General features: G+C 42.4%; 4 protein-coding genes across 5 annotated transcripts in view; 2 read left to right on the plus strand and 2 right to left on the minus strand.

Moving 5' to 3' along the window:
• The window catches only part of LOC108041180, a 48,801-nt gene extending 36,783 nt beyond the window's left edge, over window positions 1-12,018 (minus strand). For both annotated transcript variants that reach the window (XR_006417562.1, XM_044459202.1), the window contains exon 1: window positions 11,923-12,018. The gene's annotated coding sequence lies outside the window, so the exon portion shown is untranslated. The remainder of the gene's footprint in view (window positions 1-11,922) is intronic.
• Window positions 12,019-12,323: 305 nt separating this feature from the next.
• LOC108037284 (protein FAM50 homolog) lies at window positions 12,324-13,529 on the plus strand. Its single transcript, XM_017113820.2, has one exon. It carries the CDS (start codon window positions 12,411-12,413, stop codon window positions 13,482-13,484), a length of 1,074 nt encoding a protein of 357 aa, XP_016969309.2. The 5' UTR covers window positions 12,324-12,410; the 3' UTR covers window positions 13,485-13,529.
• A 452-nt stretch (window positions 13,530-13,981) lies between these two features.
• Window positions 13,982-15,278, plus strand: LOC108037288 (zinc finger protein with KRAB and SCAN domains 7). The gene has a single exon (XM_017113824.2). The coding sequence runs from the start codon at window positions 14,128-14,130 to the stop codon at window positions 15,208-15,210; it is 1,083 nt and encodes a 360-aa protein (XP_016969313.1). The 5' UTR covers window positions 13,982-14,127; the 3' UTR covers window positions 15,211-15,278.
• On the minus strand, window positions 15,206-16,525 carry LOC108037287 (28S ribosomal protein S22, mitochondrial). The gene has a single exon (XM_017113823.1). It carries the CDS (start codon window positions 16,444-16,446, stop codon window positions 15,265-15,267), a length of 1,182 nt encoding a protein of 393 aa, XP_016969312.1. The 5' UTR covers window positions 16,447-16,525; the 3' UTR covers window positions 15,206-15,264.
• Window positions 16,526-16,612: the final 87 nt, after the last annotated feature.

Consider the following 16,612-nt stretch of genomic DNA (forward strand, 5'->3'; position numbering starts at 1 on the left):
CTCTTAAGCATATATGTAAATTTAATAGACAACTTTTGCTTTAAAAACTCTCCTAAAAAACATGTAAATTTAAGAGTATTTCTTTATAAAATCTTGGTATTTGGTTAAAAGAAATTAATAACCAAGGAACTAAAGTAAAAATTGCTATATTTATTGGTGAAATATTTTTTCGTTACTGCTACTATTGTTTCTTTCGCGTCTGTGGCAGCCAAATTTGTTTTCCATTTAGCGTCCAGCTGGTCCAGACATCTCCGGGGAGTGGAGGAGGGTCGGAAATGAGTGCAAATTTATGCAGAAAGTAATTAAAAGAACCGTTGTCCGGCTACATTTCCTGGCCCAGTTGTCTGCTCCTGAAGCGAGCGTAAAGCCGGTGTGGGCGTTGGGGGGCGTGGCCACCATTGTACTGGGGCTTTGAGATCTTTTTAACGATTTGTTTGCGCTCATAAAAGTAAAATTTAATGAAGTTGCAGCATAAAAGGCGCATAAACACGAGCCAAGTGGCTCGCTGACCTTTGTCCTTTGAGCTGAAGTCTGGCTGGTTGGTCTTTATGCTTTTGCTCTCATTGCTCCTATTTAAGTGGCACCGTTGAGTGTTTGTCACTGTCTTAATTACTTGGCTTTGCGTCTCATTGTCCGCTGGCCACGAAGGCAAACACCAAAGCACCTTAAGCTAACGAGCTGCTCAGCTTCTGCTTTTGAGTCCTGCCTGCCACACCTATTAACACCCACCTCCCAACTCGCCCCCTCAGATTTCCCAGTGGGGCAGCGAAAAGTACAATCGATTTCATTTCAACGCCACACAACAACACACAGGAGCAGCCACAGGAACTCGGGGAAGGAGGCTCGAATGGCCCGCCCACCTAATTTAAAGGACTAATTGTCAACATGCCGCAACTTGGCTGAGAGTGTGTATACAGGGACGTGGGAAGTGGATGGGCGTTTGGATGATTTGCTCTCTAATTTGTCTGGAACAGCATAAATGGCATTTGGTATAAGCTGATTTAAGACGGTGATTAGACCTCACTCTTAGTATCCAAAACTTATTCAACTTGTTATTTATTTTCTCCCAGACTGACTTTCTTACAAATCCCTACAAATATTTATTTTTCATGTACCTATTGTATTTATATTATTATTGTGCAAGAATACTTTTATCTTGTTTATCTTTTCTTTTTGTAAGGCAAAGTTTAACTCAAACGATTTATAATCAGCAAAGACCATAAATTAAAATATAGCCGACAAATAAAAGGAACATGAGGTTTTTTTTTAATAATTGCGAGAATATTAAGAATGTTGAACTGTATAGACATTGTGAATATAAAAATATGTATTTGAAATAAGGTTTTTGTTTATGACCCGGTGGAACTGAACTCTCAGTTATAATACATCTGAATTTATTTGTGTAATCTTCTTAATTATAAGTAAAGTAAAGCATTATTGAATGAAACGAAACTTTAAGCGCCTTAAGAAATTCCATTACTTAAAATCCTTTTCATAAAGCAATTTGTGGCTAATTTATCTTGACTGCAGCTCCCATTCATCGATTTCTGAGAAGCCTTTGGGCATATTCACGTATACATGAAGGTAATATGAGCGGCTTCATCGGCAGGACTTAGTCTGCCCTGCTTTGTAGGACCTCTTATCTAAGCCAAACACTCTGAAAACACCTAGCCGAAAAAAGGCCTCCGAAGACCATTGTTTTTCGTAGACTGCCCCCGGCTGTATATGTATATTTTTCGATACTGACATACGTCTTTCGCTGCCCTCCCCGCACTTCCCACTTGACCTGCCGCCCCACCCAGTTGTTATTCGTCTGACATTGTCTGGCCATATCAAGGCAGTTGCCACTCAGCAGCCAGTCGGCTAAGCAGAATGTATGGCCTTATCTACGTCTCTCCACGGCCCGCAATATTAGCACTTGAGTACAATTTTCCAGTGTAAATAGCCGGGCTAACAAAAGCCGTTAAAACAAAGCATGCTAAAACGAGCGATGAGCGTAAGTAATGCGGATGAAATGCGACATGTTAACAAGGCGACGCCTTAAGAGGATTGGGATTTGCAGGAGGATGGAATTTTGGGGGCCATGACGTGAGGTGTCCTGTCTGCGTCAGGTTCCTGTATTTATAAAATTTACATACATCCAGGCTGCGGCGGCAGCAGCCCAAAAACTAAATAAAAGCGGCGTTGGGGGAGTCAGACACATATTAGACAACAGGGCGTATGAGTGTCGTCCGCACGTTATTTTCGTTCGGGCGTCCAGCCATGAAAATGCCAGCCTTGTATTTATACGCTAGGGTTTGGGCATTTGTGTTGCCTTTCGTCTGACTTGCCCGACATTTATGGTTCAAGTTGCCAAGTTTTGTTTTCTTTAGCTGAAATTGTATGCCGCCATTGACTGGCAGTAGTTTTGTTTCACCCATCGCCAGTCAAATAGCTTTCGGGCGCAGGACAATCATCCCTCTGGCATAGTAAGGCAATGGAGTGTGGGGAACAAGGCGAGCAAAGGTTGCACAGATTTCATGCCTCGCTGCATGCAGCTGGCAAAAAACAAACATGCCAACAAAGAAGCCAACCAACGCTGGCCAACAACAAACACTTCTGACACTAAACAGTAAAAACCAGCTAAATGAACAGACACATGGATTTGGTTTCTTGCTTTGTGACTCTTTGAGATTTACATTATTTTGTAAAATTTAAAAGCTCACAAAGAAAAGCAGGAGTTTTATATAGCATCAGAAAACATAATGGTTTAGAATGGATTTCGCTTTAAATTTCAACTTTTGCAATAAATAAGAGGAACTGTTATCTAACTTGAAAAGTCTCAAGAAATGCAAACTATGAACATTTGTCTCTACGAACTGACATAAGTGCCCACTAAGAGGTTTTTTTCTTTGAAATTCGATTAACATATTTCTTTCAACTTTTCAGTCCAATTTTGGAAGCAAGTGCTAACGTTTAAGGCTGCTCGCAACTTGTGAAAAATTCTCTTAGGCCAACTTTTACTGTATATTCAATATGGATGAGTGGATGGGGGAGGCTGGAGAGGGCCAGCACACATATGCGCAATGATGATGATGCTGAAACGCGGTGACAACCAGACCAGGCCCCTGAACATGTTCCATCCTCTATATGTCTATCTATGCGATGGGGGGCCTTGAAAAATTACAAGCTTTTAAATTGAAATTTCAGACTGCAAGCCAGCTGAAAGGAGCAGAAGCACGAAATAGCATGGAACATGGAGACAACAAGACAGGACACGAACGCGGACACGCTTCGTTGTTTATTATTTGTGGCTTTATTATTCCGGACACTGGCCCGGGGCAATATTGTGCTTGTCCCGTCCTCTTTTTTTCACTACGCTGCTGCCAACAATTTGCCGCGGCTAATCAACAAATGAATTGCCGTAACACATTATAAGTACATTGCGTATACGGCACGTTGCTCCCTTTTTTTATCCAGAGGCTTTCTCAGTTTCCAAGTATGGCAATTGGAAATTATAGAGGAGCTTCGGTAATGTGTAGCTTCGGTAGCAAATATAATTATCCAACCCAGGAATGATGTCTGCCCTTGGCCAAAAGGCAACTGTGGATGAACTGACAATTTGACCTCTGTTAGGGAGGAAGTCCGGTGCTCTCTTTACCGAGAAAGTGGCCAATTATCCTGTGGCTGGGCCCGAGGTGATTAGACGATTGATGAACGCAGGGCAATTTTGGGGTTAAGCTCACAGAATGTTTAATCCCGGACTGGGATGTTTATCGCTGACCCTCTGTCACAAGTGTTAATTGACAGACTAATTGAATCAGCCGCAAAAGCAATTTGGAAATGGAATTTGAGATAAACACAATTAATGTTTCACTTTAACCCTCCCAACAGCCGAGGACTTTTGAGGGCCAATAATGAAAAGGCAAAGACAAACACGAACACGAAATTTCCATTTTGCCCTGCGTTGGCATAATTGTGAAATTAGAGAGAGCAAGATTGTGTTTACATATCCACCGCCTCTGGAAGTAGTGCATTTTCCCAGGCTGATAAAAGTCGATTGGCAACCGAAAACTCAATTTCGAGTCCCTTCAGTTGACTGGGCCCGAAAAACAAATTGCACTTTGTAATTAAATTTATCTAAGCCGAGGCAGACACGAGCTTAGTACACACCCAGAATTGAAATCAACCGAATGGGCATTTATGCTAAATACTGAATAACAATATGGCAAAGGATCAACGGGCCAGCAGCTCGTAAATCCACCGCGCTGAGAAGTGGGAGCGGCATAAAACAGGCACGCGCGGCCACACGGCGTATGCGTGTTGATTGGCATTGTCGGTTGGTCAAAGCTCTCGCTTAAACGCAAATTGGCAAAAGCAACACGGCAGATAGACAGGCAACCCGGACAAAAAGAAAATGATTGGGGAAATCCCCTCAAAGCCAAATATCCCAAGAGCACGTGAGATGGATAAACCGGATAGAGCGAAGGAAAACCAGAGCACAAAAAAATAAAACAGATTCGCGCTTCAGTAAACAAATCCCGAGCAAGCGTAGCATTTGGTCCACATTAAAGCCGTAAGAACCAGGAAAAAATGACAGACGTACAGATTTTTTCTGGGGGAAACCCAATCGACAAACATTTTGGCGTGGGAGATGGCCAAATATTGACAGGGCCATGTGCGAAGTCTGCAATGCGAAGGGAAGGCGCCGAGCCTAAACGACCTACAAATGTAATTTCCCTATGAGCCAATCCACCGGCGCTTACACAACCAAATCGATGGCAGGACCAGACACGCACTGCCGAAAATATAGTCCTTATAAATTACAACAAAATATTTACCGAAAGGCATTCAAATTTATAAGAGAACAATATTCTGAAATGTATCTGAAGGTTCCAAAAGGTTTATTTGAATCTTTGTTTGTCGTATTCCAATGGGGTGTTTCAAAATTTGCATTGATTTTTAGAAGATTTTATTTATAAACAAAAAAACACAAAGTTACAATATTCAAAAGTAAAATCAATTTTTTCTTAGAATAAAAATATTTTTTATCGGTGTAGCCAAAAACCATTTGTAAACCCAAATAGGTACCCAAATCAACCACAAACAAAAAAAAAAGCAAGGCAAATGAAACATATTCGAGAATAGGACATCAAAGGAAACTAGAGAGGGAGAGATAGGAAGTGAAAGACAATTACGTTCAATTTGAACCACAAGGACTCTAGAATTCCAGTTCCCACTTATTTGGAAACAACTAAAAATAAAGAAACGGAGTGTAATTGTAATTTAGCTGCAGTCAACCGAGATCAAAACAAATTGAATCGATGATGGCACGAAGCCGATTGAATTACTTTAGTTCGGGGTATATTTATCTATAACAAGGCGTGCTGGACAGACTTTAAGTACCATCCATATCAGAATTGCTTTTTGTTTGCTCGCGCTTTGCCTTCAACTGCAAACATTTGCACACAAACACACACTTATGGACCGCCCGCCTCGACATTACAGAGCTATTTTAGTCGGCACTCGCTCATAGTTATAGTCCAAGGTCACAAGACACCACACGCCCACACACCCACACACACACACATGCACTCTCGCTCGACTGTGAAATATTTTTAAAAAGAAAAAGCGTAGCACACTTTTCGGGGCGCCCATTTTTGACACTTCATTAGTTCGCGTGAATGAATGTTTCCGTTGTTGTACGTGTATAAAGAAGCAAGCGGAATAATAATAATGATGAAGAATATAATGCGGATAAGGAAGGAGAGCAAAGTTTTTATGATTCTCCAGCCAACACCTTTTGGCAATGGGAAATTTGCCTACAAACTCAGCCAACTTCCTATTGTAACCAATAAGGAATAACGAATCGAAGGCAAAAACTTTCTGCTGCCAAAACAGAAAGAGAGCCATAAAATCGCTACCGGCAGTTTGGTAATCGCCGGATTGGCCCAGGCCAAAAAGGTGGGGAAAAGTCAGGGAAAAATTCCGGGGGCTTGCTCCCAGCACGACTTTCACATTCATGATTTACGATGCGTCTCCGCTGGGCAACCGGGGCCATTCCCCAGCCAGGTGGCACAAATCAATGTGCTTCGTGCTCCGAGCTCCGTGTTCCTGCCATTGTCTTAGCCCGAGATCCCGGCGCAATCCAATGCACATCTCGGGCATTAATCAAGCATAAAAGTGGAGCAGACAGAGCAGCCGAATTGGTAATAAGACTGCGATAAGCCCCAAGGATATCATACTAATAGACGAAGGGCCCGGCGAGGGGTGGCATTCCCATTCGCAATGATTGTACCTGAGCCAACATCGCCTCTTTCTTTCCGCATTTGTTAATATCTAAGCCAGAAATTGCGGGCATTTTAGAATGGTTTTACTTTGCGAGCGTCTTTAATTAGCAGCGTTAATTAAAAGCGAAACGTGTAATTAAAACGGACCGCGATAATGGTACAATAAAATGTCACTCTAATTGGCGTGCGCAGGTCATATTGCATAAAAACCAGAAATAAATAAAAGAACTCAACTAGCCTATGAATATAAATTGAAAGTGAAATGAAGAAGCGGAAAAAATGGAAAGTAAATAAACCGTTTGTATCAATTAAAATGAAGGCTGGTGGTTTTTGAATCCTCGCCAAAGACAACATAAAAATAAATAAAACAAAAAGGATTGGTGGAAAATATTATTTTATGTTGTGGCTAGATGTTCAAATAATGTTTTTTTAGAAAGTACTCCCAAAAATATCATAAACAAAAAATAAAACACGCTTAAAGAATTAAGTCTAGTACTTTAAAACTAATTTTTTTTTTGAAAAACTGTTTTAATGGTTTATATTTAAAGCATGTAACATTTTTATAAGTTATTCACTTATACAAATAACTTGTTCAAAGTCATATTAAATTCAGTTAAAGTAATGCAATTTCATTGCTGTATATATTTGGAGTTTAGTCTGACTCAAAAGATCCCTTTTAAAGTTGCCATACATTTACCAAGGACATTTTTGCATATATCAACCAGAAGTCTGCAGTCATTTTTATACCCTTGCAGAGGGTATTATAATTTTGGTCAAAAGTGTGCAACGCAGTGAAGGAGACATCTCCGACCCTATAAAGTATATATATTCTTGATCAGGATCACCTCCTGAGTTGATATAGCCATGTCCGTCTGTCCGTCTGTCTGTTTCTACGCAAACTAGTCTCTCAGTTTTAAAGCTATCGGATTGAAACTTTGCACACACCCTTCTTTCCTTTGCACGCAGTATATAAGTCGGAACGGCCGGGATCGGCCGACTATATCCTATAGCTGCCATATAACTGATTGATCGGAAATGCCATAACTTCCGTGTTTGTAAAGTTAGGAAGTTGGGATTTTCTATGGGTTTTATATTTGGCCAATCAATCCGACCTACCAAATTTCATAAGGATCGGCCGACTATATCCTATAGCTGCCATATAACTGATTGATCGGAAATGCCATAACTTTGGTGTTTGTAAAGTTAGAAAGTTGGGATTTTCTATGGGTTTTATATTTGGCCAATCAATCCGACCTACCAAATTTCATAAGGATCGGCCGACTATATCCTATAGCTGCCATATAACTTATTGATCGGAAATGCCATAACTTCCGTGTTTGTAAAGTTAGGAAGTTGGGATTTTCTATGGGTTTTATATTTGGCCAATCAATCCGACCTACCAAATTTCATAAGGATCGGCCGACTATATCCTATAGCTGCCATATAACTGATTGATCGGAAATGCCATAACTTTGGTGTTTGTAAAGTTAGAAAGTTGGGATTTTCTATGGGTTTTATATTTGGCCAATCAATCCGACCTACCAAATTTCATAAGGATCGGCCGACTATATCCTATAGCTGCCATATAACTTATTGATCGGAAATGCCATAACTTTGGTGTTTGTAAAGTTAGAAAGTTGGGATTTTCTATGGGTTTTATATTTGGCCAATCAATCCGACCCACCAAATTTCATAAGGATCGGCCGACTATATCCTATAGCTGCCATATAACTGATTGATCGGAAATGCCATAACTTTGGTGTTTGTTAAGTTAGGAAGTTGGGATTTTCTATGGGTTTTATATTTGGCCAATCAATCCGACCCACCAAATTTCATAAGGATCGGCCGACTATATCCTATAGCTGCCATATAACTGATTGATCGGAAATGCCATAACTTTGGTGTTTGTTAAGTTAGGAAGTTGGGATTTTCTATGGATTTTATTTTTGGCCAATCAATCCGACCTACCAAATTTCATAAGGATCGGCCGACTATATCCTATAGCTGCCATATAACTGATTGATCGGAAATGCCATAACTTTGGTGTTTGTAAAGTTAGAAAGTTGGGATTTTCTATGGGTTTTATATTTGGCCAATCAATCCGACCCACCAAATTTCATAAGGATCGGCCGACTATATCCTATAGCTGCCATATAACTGATTGATCGGAAATGCCATAACTTTGGTGTTTGTTAAGTTAGGAAGTTGGGATTTTCTATGGATTTTATTTTTGGCCAATCAATCCGACCTACCAAATTTCATAAGGATCGGCCGACTATATCCTATAGCTGCCATATAACTGATTGATCGGAAATGCCATAACTTTGGTGTTTGTAAAGTTAGGAAGTTGGGATTTTCTATGGATTTTATTTTTGGCCAATCAATCCGACCTATCAAATTTCATAAGGATCGGCCGACTATATCCTATAGCTGCCATATAACTGAACGATTGGAAATGCCATAACTTTGTTGTTGTTAAAGTTAGGAAGTTCGGATTTTTTATGAGTATTAAGAATGCATCATATGAATAATTTTGGAGAATATAATTTACAGAGTATTCTGCAAGGGTATATCAACTTCGGCTCCGCCCGAAGTTAGCTTTCCTTTCTTGTTATTAATTGCATTGCAATGAACGTTGGCATTTTCACACATATGGCAGAACAGAGAGGGCCAAGAAATGTCAACCAGGCAGAAGCTGGCACACAATATATAAAGTGAGAATTCTCGAAACGCATCGACGCCAATGTCATGAAATGCACAAATTTATTGAGACCATGTCGTATAGTATATGTATTTTCAGCACAACATCGTCCTCGCTTGCTCTTTGCATAATTTTAGTACTACTTGTTTATATTTTTAGTGGCAATTTCAATTACCCTCAGTTGCCAAGAAACGATGGCCCAGAAATAGCAATTTATACAATCACAATACAATATAGCTAGGGACTTAAAACAATTCTGTATTTATATATTTTTGAAGGGCTGGTTGTCTGGCAAAATGAGCACTTAATCAAGTCTCACAGATTTAATTAAATGCAGCAAAATAACAATCCAGCGAACAGGCAACGATATTAATCATACGTCATGTTGTCAGCTTTATGAAAAGCCTGCATAAATCTCTGCCAAGCCGCAAAATGCAGCCTGGTGAAAAAATGCATGTGTGGGCGCTTGCTGATGGCAAATTGTTTCAAATGTGCGCAATTTAAACGAAATTGAGAAACCAACAGCGGAAAAATAAAGGATGAAACGACTAGGGCTGGGTTTCCCTTTTGACAAATTTCAAAAAACCCGCCAGCGTTTAGTTGTGTGTGCTGTAATAAGCTGGCAATGCCAAAAAAAAAACACAACGCAGCTAAAAAGGGGAAGAAAATGGAGCAAAAAAAAGAAAGCAGCAGCAGGAACAAATGGCTCGTTTGGCTAACCTTTTCTGTTTGGATGCCCTGCATTGCTTTTGTTTATACAAAAGTTTAAATTGTGTCAATTTTTTTTCGGCGTTCCATTGCCCGCGCAATGCAAAAAGTTTTGCGAACAAATGAAATGTGGGTAAAAACAATTTCCGAAATCAAGACAAGGACAGCGACTTAAGACCACAAAAAGTGTGGGGATAAAACAAACAAAGTATGTTTTTAGGATGTCAGACAAAAAAGATGGACCCTAAGAGACAAAACAGAAGAATAAATCTAGGACTCCAATGAAATTCGCATATTTTTCCATTAATTTCATGAAGAGAGGGTTACAACATAATGCCCTAATCGGGGAGATTGGAGAGGTTCATTTGCTGCGACATGTCCATAGATATAAAGCTTCCTATCAGCATAGATTACTGCTCTTAACAGTTCACTGCGGTCCTCTGAAGCGAAAAAAATGTATTTATTCTGTAAAAATATTGATTGCATAGGGGAGATTTACAATTCAAGCTCACAAACCAGCGATATGCGAGCTTGTGTAAATATATTGAACAAAATTGAATGAAAGTGCACACTTTATCCAATTTAATTAACTACGCAAATATAAAGGATTTTAAACCAGAGAGGCCCAATTTTATTGGGTGATGGATGGACAAATATTACATTTAAAAAAAAAAAAATATTTTACAAGAACACATCAGTTTAAATCAGTTAACTGCCCTAAACGGCTAAAATATTAAAATCTGAGAATTAATAGCTTGTACTTAAAATTTCTGATTATCAAAAAATTAACAATAAATAAAGTACTTTAATATTTAATGATTGGGGCTTAAGACGATAATGTTAATGGAAATGATAATACAATTATTAATACTACATGCCAGACAAAAATAATGCGTGTTGATAAATGCATTTTCGTATGAAAAATAAAGTAGCATTCCATTAGTCTAAAAACAACTCGATCGATATGAATAACCCTTGAATACATTAAACTTCCCCTAATGAGTGAGGTGCCTCTGCCGATGCCCACCTTCGAAATCACCTAATTTATTGATTTATGTATTCAGTCCATTTGGGAAATTAGGTTTCAATCATTTTCAATTGATTTCTTTGTCGCAACCAAAAAACTTTCCTGCCAACTTTCAGCACAAAAATAGTTTGGCGAATTGGGGGAGAAGTCTGTCGAAAGGAATGCAAATACTGAATATCCGAGTGGCCGGCCAAATCCACTGCCAAACTAATTTTTGGCCGAAACTCTGTGGGGGGAAGCATGTGCGGGCCAAAGCCAAGATAATACAATAGAACAAACTAAAACTTGAATGGATTTAGTTGGGTAACCAAACGAAACTTTGGCCCAGAAATTAAAGTCAATTTGTGGCATGGGGCTGGGAGGAATCCGAACTTCTGAACAATTTACGAGCTCCCGTGGGAGCGACAACCGTTCCGGTGACCATGTGCATGAGTTTGGCAATATAAATGCCGATAAATCAATTATCGGCCGATCAAGTCATTGTCGCCATTAATTATGGCCCAGGATGCTCGGCCCAACGGCCTTTTAATAGTTTTTCACACGCCCTCGGGACTCGGGACCTTTGGCAATTAGGAGATGAGGAGCTGAGGAGCTGGAGATGGGCTGACGAATCGAAATGAAATATGTCGTGAATGGGTCGAGGTTTTATGGCAATGTTTGCTGGGCGAATAACGGCAGCATCGTCTGGGCCATGAATTTAATGCGCTGCAACAGTTAATGATTTTATTGGCACTCCGCGCGCCACTTGCCAACATCTTGGAGGGGAGACGCTGGGGCACAGAATCCTCGTAAACAGTCAGTGGTGCTGGAATTTATGACTGTGCCTCATGAATATAATCAATGTCAAGAGCGGGGACTACCCAAGCAGACGCCAAGTATCGTCTGGGGATGCTGCAACATCCCTATACTTTCTAAAAATCCCCCCAAGAAATCGGAGTCCTCTGACCATCCGAATCCGGATCAGTCGTAAACGAAGTCGGGCAAATCGCGCGCCTGGCTTAAATGGCATTTCAATTTGGCACTTCCGTTTCCGCAACATCCCCCATATTTATCTAAAACTGAATTGGCACGATTTTTTGTCCGTAATGTCCTTGCCAACATTTCTGTGGTCCAGCACGCTCACTGGGTCACTTCTGCAGGCCCTGCTCGGCATAATCCTTAACCAGTTCTCCGCCACTACTCCAAACAATTCGATCCGTTGCCCAATAACACTTTACATTTCACTCAAGCCATTTAACTGCTGTTTTCGGGTTCAAAAACTTCTTTAACACTTTCGCAACAATTCTGAATGCGCGCGTTCAACCAATAACCAATGGGTTTGAAAGTTCCGATGTAACTGAAACGGCCAACGGCAAAGGCCAAACACAAATAACATGCTACGCAGATGGAAGCTTGCCGGAAGGACTTTAAAGGACGAACGTTAAAAGCTTTCCTTCAAATTGAAAAGTAACTGTCATACGTGGTATCTGACAAAAGGTCATTGTTATGAAACTGCGATTTTGAAATCTGGTAGCACTATGTCGTTTTTCAACGGATATGGCAGCTCTACACCACAAAGAATTTAAGTAGGTCTGGCAACTTCCGCTGTCGCGCAGAAGATTTTTGTCTTATCTGGAAACGGTCACACTTATTATATGTTTACAAATTTCACTTGCACAAATTAAGTGAAAAATAATAAATAAATAATATATATAACTGAGCAAGGATGGCTCACTATAAAGGTGCCGCCAGCGAGGCGGGCCGTGCCGCCCAGCTAATGAAGAAGCGCGAGATCCAGCAGCAGGAGATCGAGTTCCGCAAGAAGAAAATCGAGGAGGAGCTAAAGCTGGAAAAGATTGAGAATAAGTTTGCCACCCACTACGATGCAGTGGAGCAGCAGCTCAAGTCCTCGACCATTGGCCTGGTCACCCTCGACGAGATGAAGGCCAAGCAGGAGGACATAGTGCGGGAACGAGAGAAGAAACTGGCCCAGAAAAAGGATGAAAAGGACCGGGAGAAGCAGCGCGCCTTGGAGGCCATTCAGGCGGAGAAAAACAAGCAAAAGCGACAGATCCAGGCACTGTCCTTTAACCTGGACGAAGACGAGGAGGCAGATGAAGAACTCGACATCGAGGAGCCCAAGATAAAGCTGGAGGAGAAACCCAAAGTCAAGCCCAAGTGGACGGAGATGCAGGACGAGATTGTTCCTTTAAAGAAAAAGAAAATATGCAAAAATCCCGACGTGGACACCTCCTTCCTGCCAGATCGGGAGCGCGAGGAGCAGGAGAATCGACTGCGCGAGCAACTGCGCCAGGAGTGGGTCATGCAGCAGGCGGAACTGAAAGACGAAGACATTTCCATCACGTTCAGTTACTGGGATGGCTCAGGCCATCGACGCAGCGTGCTGATGAAGAAGGGCAACTCCATCTACCAGTTCCTGCAGAAGTGTCTGGAACTGTTGCGTAAGGAGTTCATCGAACTGAAGACCGTGATGGCCGACCAGCTGATGTACGTGAAGGAGGATCTGATCCTGCCGCACCACTACTCCTTCTACGACTTCATCGTCACCAAAGCGCGCGGAAAGTCCGGTCCGCTTTTCCAGTTCGACGTTCACGACGACGTGCGCATGATTAGCGACGCCTCCGTGGAGAAGGAAGAGTCGCACGCGGGTAAGGTCCTTCTCCGCTCCTGGTACGAACGCAACAAGCACATATTCCCCGCCAGCCGCTGGGAGCCCTACGATCCCACCAAGTCCTACGACAAGTACACCATCAAGGATAAGGATAAGAGCAAAAAGTAATGTTTTGATGGATGCAATCTGTATGAATAAAAGGATTTTCTACCATTTCTGCCTCCCTTTCTACTTAACTGTAGATTGTTACTCCAATTTGTTTAACAACATTCAACATAAATTCTAACCAAAATATTCTGTTTAAATAAAAAATGCGAATAAGGAGAAAAACGAAATGATTAAATTATAAACAGTATAAGTGTTCGTATGGTAAATTTATAGTATGTTTATAGAAATTCAAATTTGGCGCTTTGTCCGTTTTTATTGTGAATGTCACTGTTAGCTGGTAACATTCCCTTCATGGTTGTTGTTTTAGCTATGTATACTTTTAATTTGAAAACGCCTATACATGATTTAATATAATAACAACTTTTTTTTCGTGTAAAATACATTTTTAAGGGATTAATAATACAATTTGATATAATAGAAATTTCTTTTAAAGAAAACGCCGAAAAAATTACAGATCTAGCTGGAAAAAATCTGACTTGCCATCACCTCTGACAACAATCACTTTTTTTGTGCCTGCCAGTTGTTCGTCTTTGAAAACTTCGCTAAATAGAAGCCAAAACTGTGGATACAAACCGATCCCCGATAGAAATGCGTAATCCTGCAAGGAATTGTTATCGATCTTTTAGTACTTGAGTGCGTTTTGATGACAACCCTGGGAAAAATGCATATGCGTCTCTCGGTCCCGGCAAAGGCTGCAAACGCCGGTAGAACCGGGTCCGCCGGAAACAATCCTCGCCACGCCCCCGTCCGGGTGGTTACGCCCATCTCGGTGCCCATCTACGAACTGCCTGAATACGTTTGCGTGGAGACCAAGTGGGTGACAAGAAGATACGCAATGGAGAACAATTTACCTGTGAATGGACTACAGGAGGCAACGACAATGACCAACGGTGGCGTTAAGGATGGAGCACAAAAACCAGCACAGCAGGACAGGTTAAACGAGGCCACTGGGATGTTTGCAAGTGAGGCCACAGCTCCTTGCCGGGAACGAGCCATTCAAACAGAAGAGCGGACCACAAAGGATGTGGGCATCCAGTGTCGCCGGGATTCAGTAGAGTGGAATCTCCCCGAAGAACAGCCCAAGGATACTCCAAATCAAACGCCTTCCTCCAGCCAGGATGGCAGATTCCTCACCTATGTCAGCGAGAATACCAGCATGTTTCCCAACGGAATGCTGGAGTGCCAGATCTGTGGCGACATAGCCAACACTTTGCTGGAGCACCAGGCCCACATGACCGTGCACTTTGGACCCAGTGCTCTGTGCTGCAACTGTGGCCAGCAGCTGGAACACGAGATCCTCATAAGTCGCCACAATCTCAGTTGTCCTGCTTTGGCCCTAAGAAAGTCCTGTATGCTCTTAAAATGCCCGCATCTACTTTGCAATACCATGAGTCACTCGGAGATGCAGTTGCTCCAGCACCTAAAAATGCATAGCGGCAAGAAGTGCTTCAGATGTCTGACGTGCAGACGTTTCTTCAAGTCCACCACCGCGATTCTAATTCATCGAAAAAAGGAGCAGAAATGTTCTAAGGCGAAACTGCTCACCCTCTTCGGAACTCACAACAAGCTGGGCAAGGGAAAAACAGATCCCAAACGATGCTCCGTTTGTATGAAGCGCTTTAGCAGCGAGAGGATATGCTCGAAGCACCGGAGAAAGTGCATCCTCGGGCACCTCCAACAGCTTTCTAAGACTATCTTTAAGAAAATGGCAAATACAAATCTTTGACCTAACTGGTATTTATTAGCATATAGAAATGGATAACAATAAAGCTGAATGATCCTACGACGCCTGAACGCCGTGGGCCTTCTTTAATCCCTGGAACAGCAACAGTTTTTCCCGATTGACTTCCTTCAAGGTCTGCACTGCTAATTCCAGTTGCACCTTCTTCAGTGAATGTTCGCTGGCAATGTACTGCTCGATAAACTTCAAACTGATCTCATCGGCTGCGAAATCCTGCTCCGTTTTTCCGATGGCCGTGTTGATCTCCTGTTCGATGCCTTGTTGGTCCTCCGGGCGACGAAAGACGCTTCTCAGTTCCGCCAGAGCTTTCTGCGAGGGTGTGGGATGCAGTTTGTCCAATTCAGTCAGCGTAGCCTCATATTCAACTGGGATTTGGTGTACCTTGTAGCTCAAAGCAATCAGCTCCACGGCGTTGTGCAGGTAATCCCGGCGGATCATGTCATACAGCAGGTCGTCTATGCAGCGATGCCAGGCGTAGAAGAAGGCCATGGGTCCAAAGTGGCGCGTAGAGCGCAGTAGATCGAACTGCTTGGATTCGTTGAGATGCTCGAAGACGCGCGCAGATATGTTATGGAACTCCGGCTCATGTGGTTCGTACTGCACAAGGAGGCGATCCAGGATGAACTCGTACTTGTGCTCCGTCAGGCACTTAGACAGCAGTTCCTCCAAGGCAAACATGCGAGGAATATACGACTGGCGACCCTCCAGAGGGAAATACAACTGGTTCATGCGCTTGATGGTGTCCAGATTGGCGTATTCTAAGGTTCCGTCCGTTTCCCGGACGAACACCTTGCGCTCCGACTGCCGCCGGCCGAAGGTGATGTCCGTGAAAACGTACTTGGTGCTGGCGAAGTCCTTAAGCGCAGGATCCTTGGCTATGACGCGCTGGACATCCTTTTTGATCTCCACGATTGGTGGCATTTGGAGCATATGTTGCGCCCGCACCACCATGTCCTGGAACTCGCTGTCCAGCTGCTCGTTGGTCATGAACTTCGTTTCGCTGCTGTTGTCCGGCACTGTGCGCTTCCGGTAAACCCGATCCAAGTTCAGTTGCGTCATGGACTGGAGCAGCCGCTGTGTTTCGGCATCCGTAAACAGCGGTTGCGGATCCCGCTCGTACTGCAGGGCAGAGGGTTTGGTGGGGGCGGAGGACACCTGGCGGATGGCCTGCCGCAGTCCTTGGAGGCCGTTTAGCTGGCGAAGATGCTTCAGCAGGTGCATTTTCAGTCAATAAAGCCGCAGACAAAAATACACGAGATAAGTGCTGAAATTGGTAACGACAGTGCGAGGTTTTGCAGCACTGGTTGCTAGTGATGTGAGCGTGAGGTGCCACAGGCGCTGGAGATGGAACCAGTTTGTAATTTAGTGCTTAAGATATGTTAATCTT

This window comes from Drosophila rhopaloa, unplaced genomic scaffold, assembly GCF_018152115.1.
Source record: "Drosophila rhopaloa isolate 14029-0021.01 unplaced genomic scaffold, ASM1815211v1 contig_178, whole genome shotgun sequence".
NCBI classification, from domain to species: Eukaryota; Metazoa; Arthropoda; class Insecta; order Diptera; family Drosophilidae; genus Drosophila; species Drosophila rhopaloa.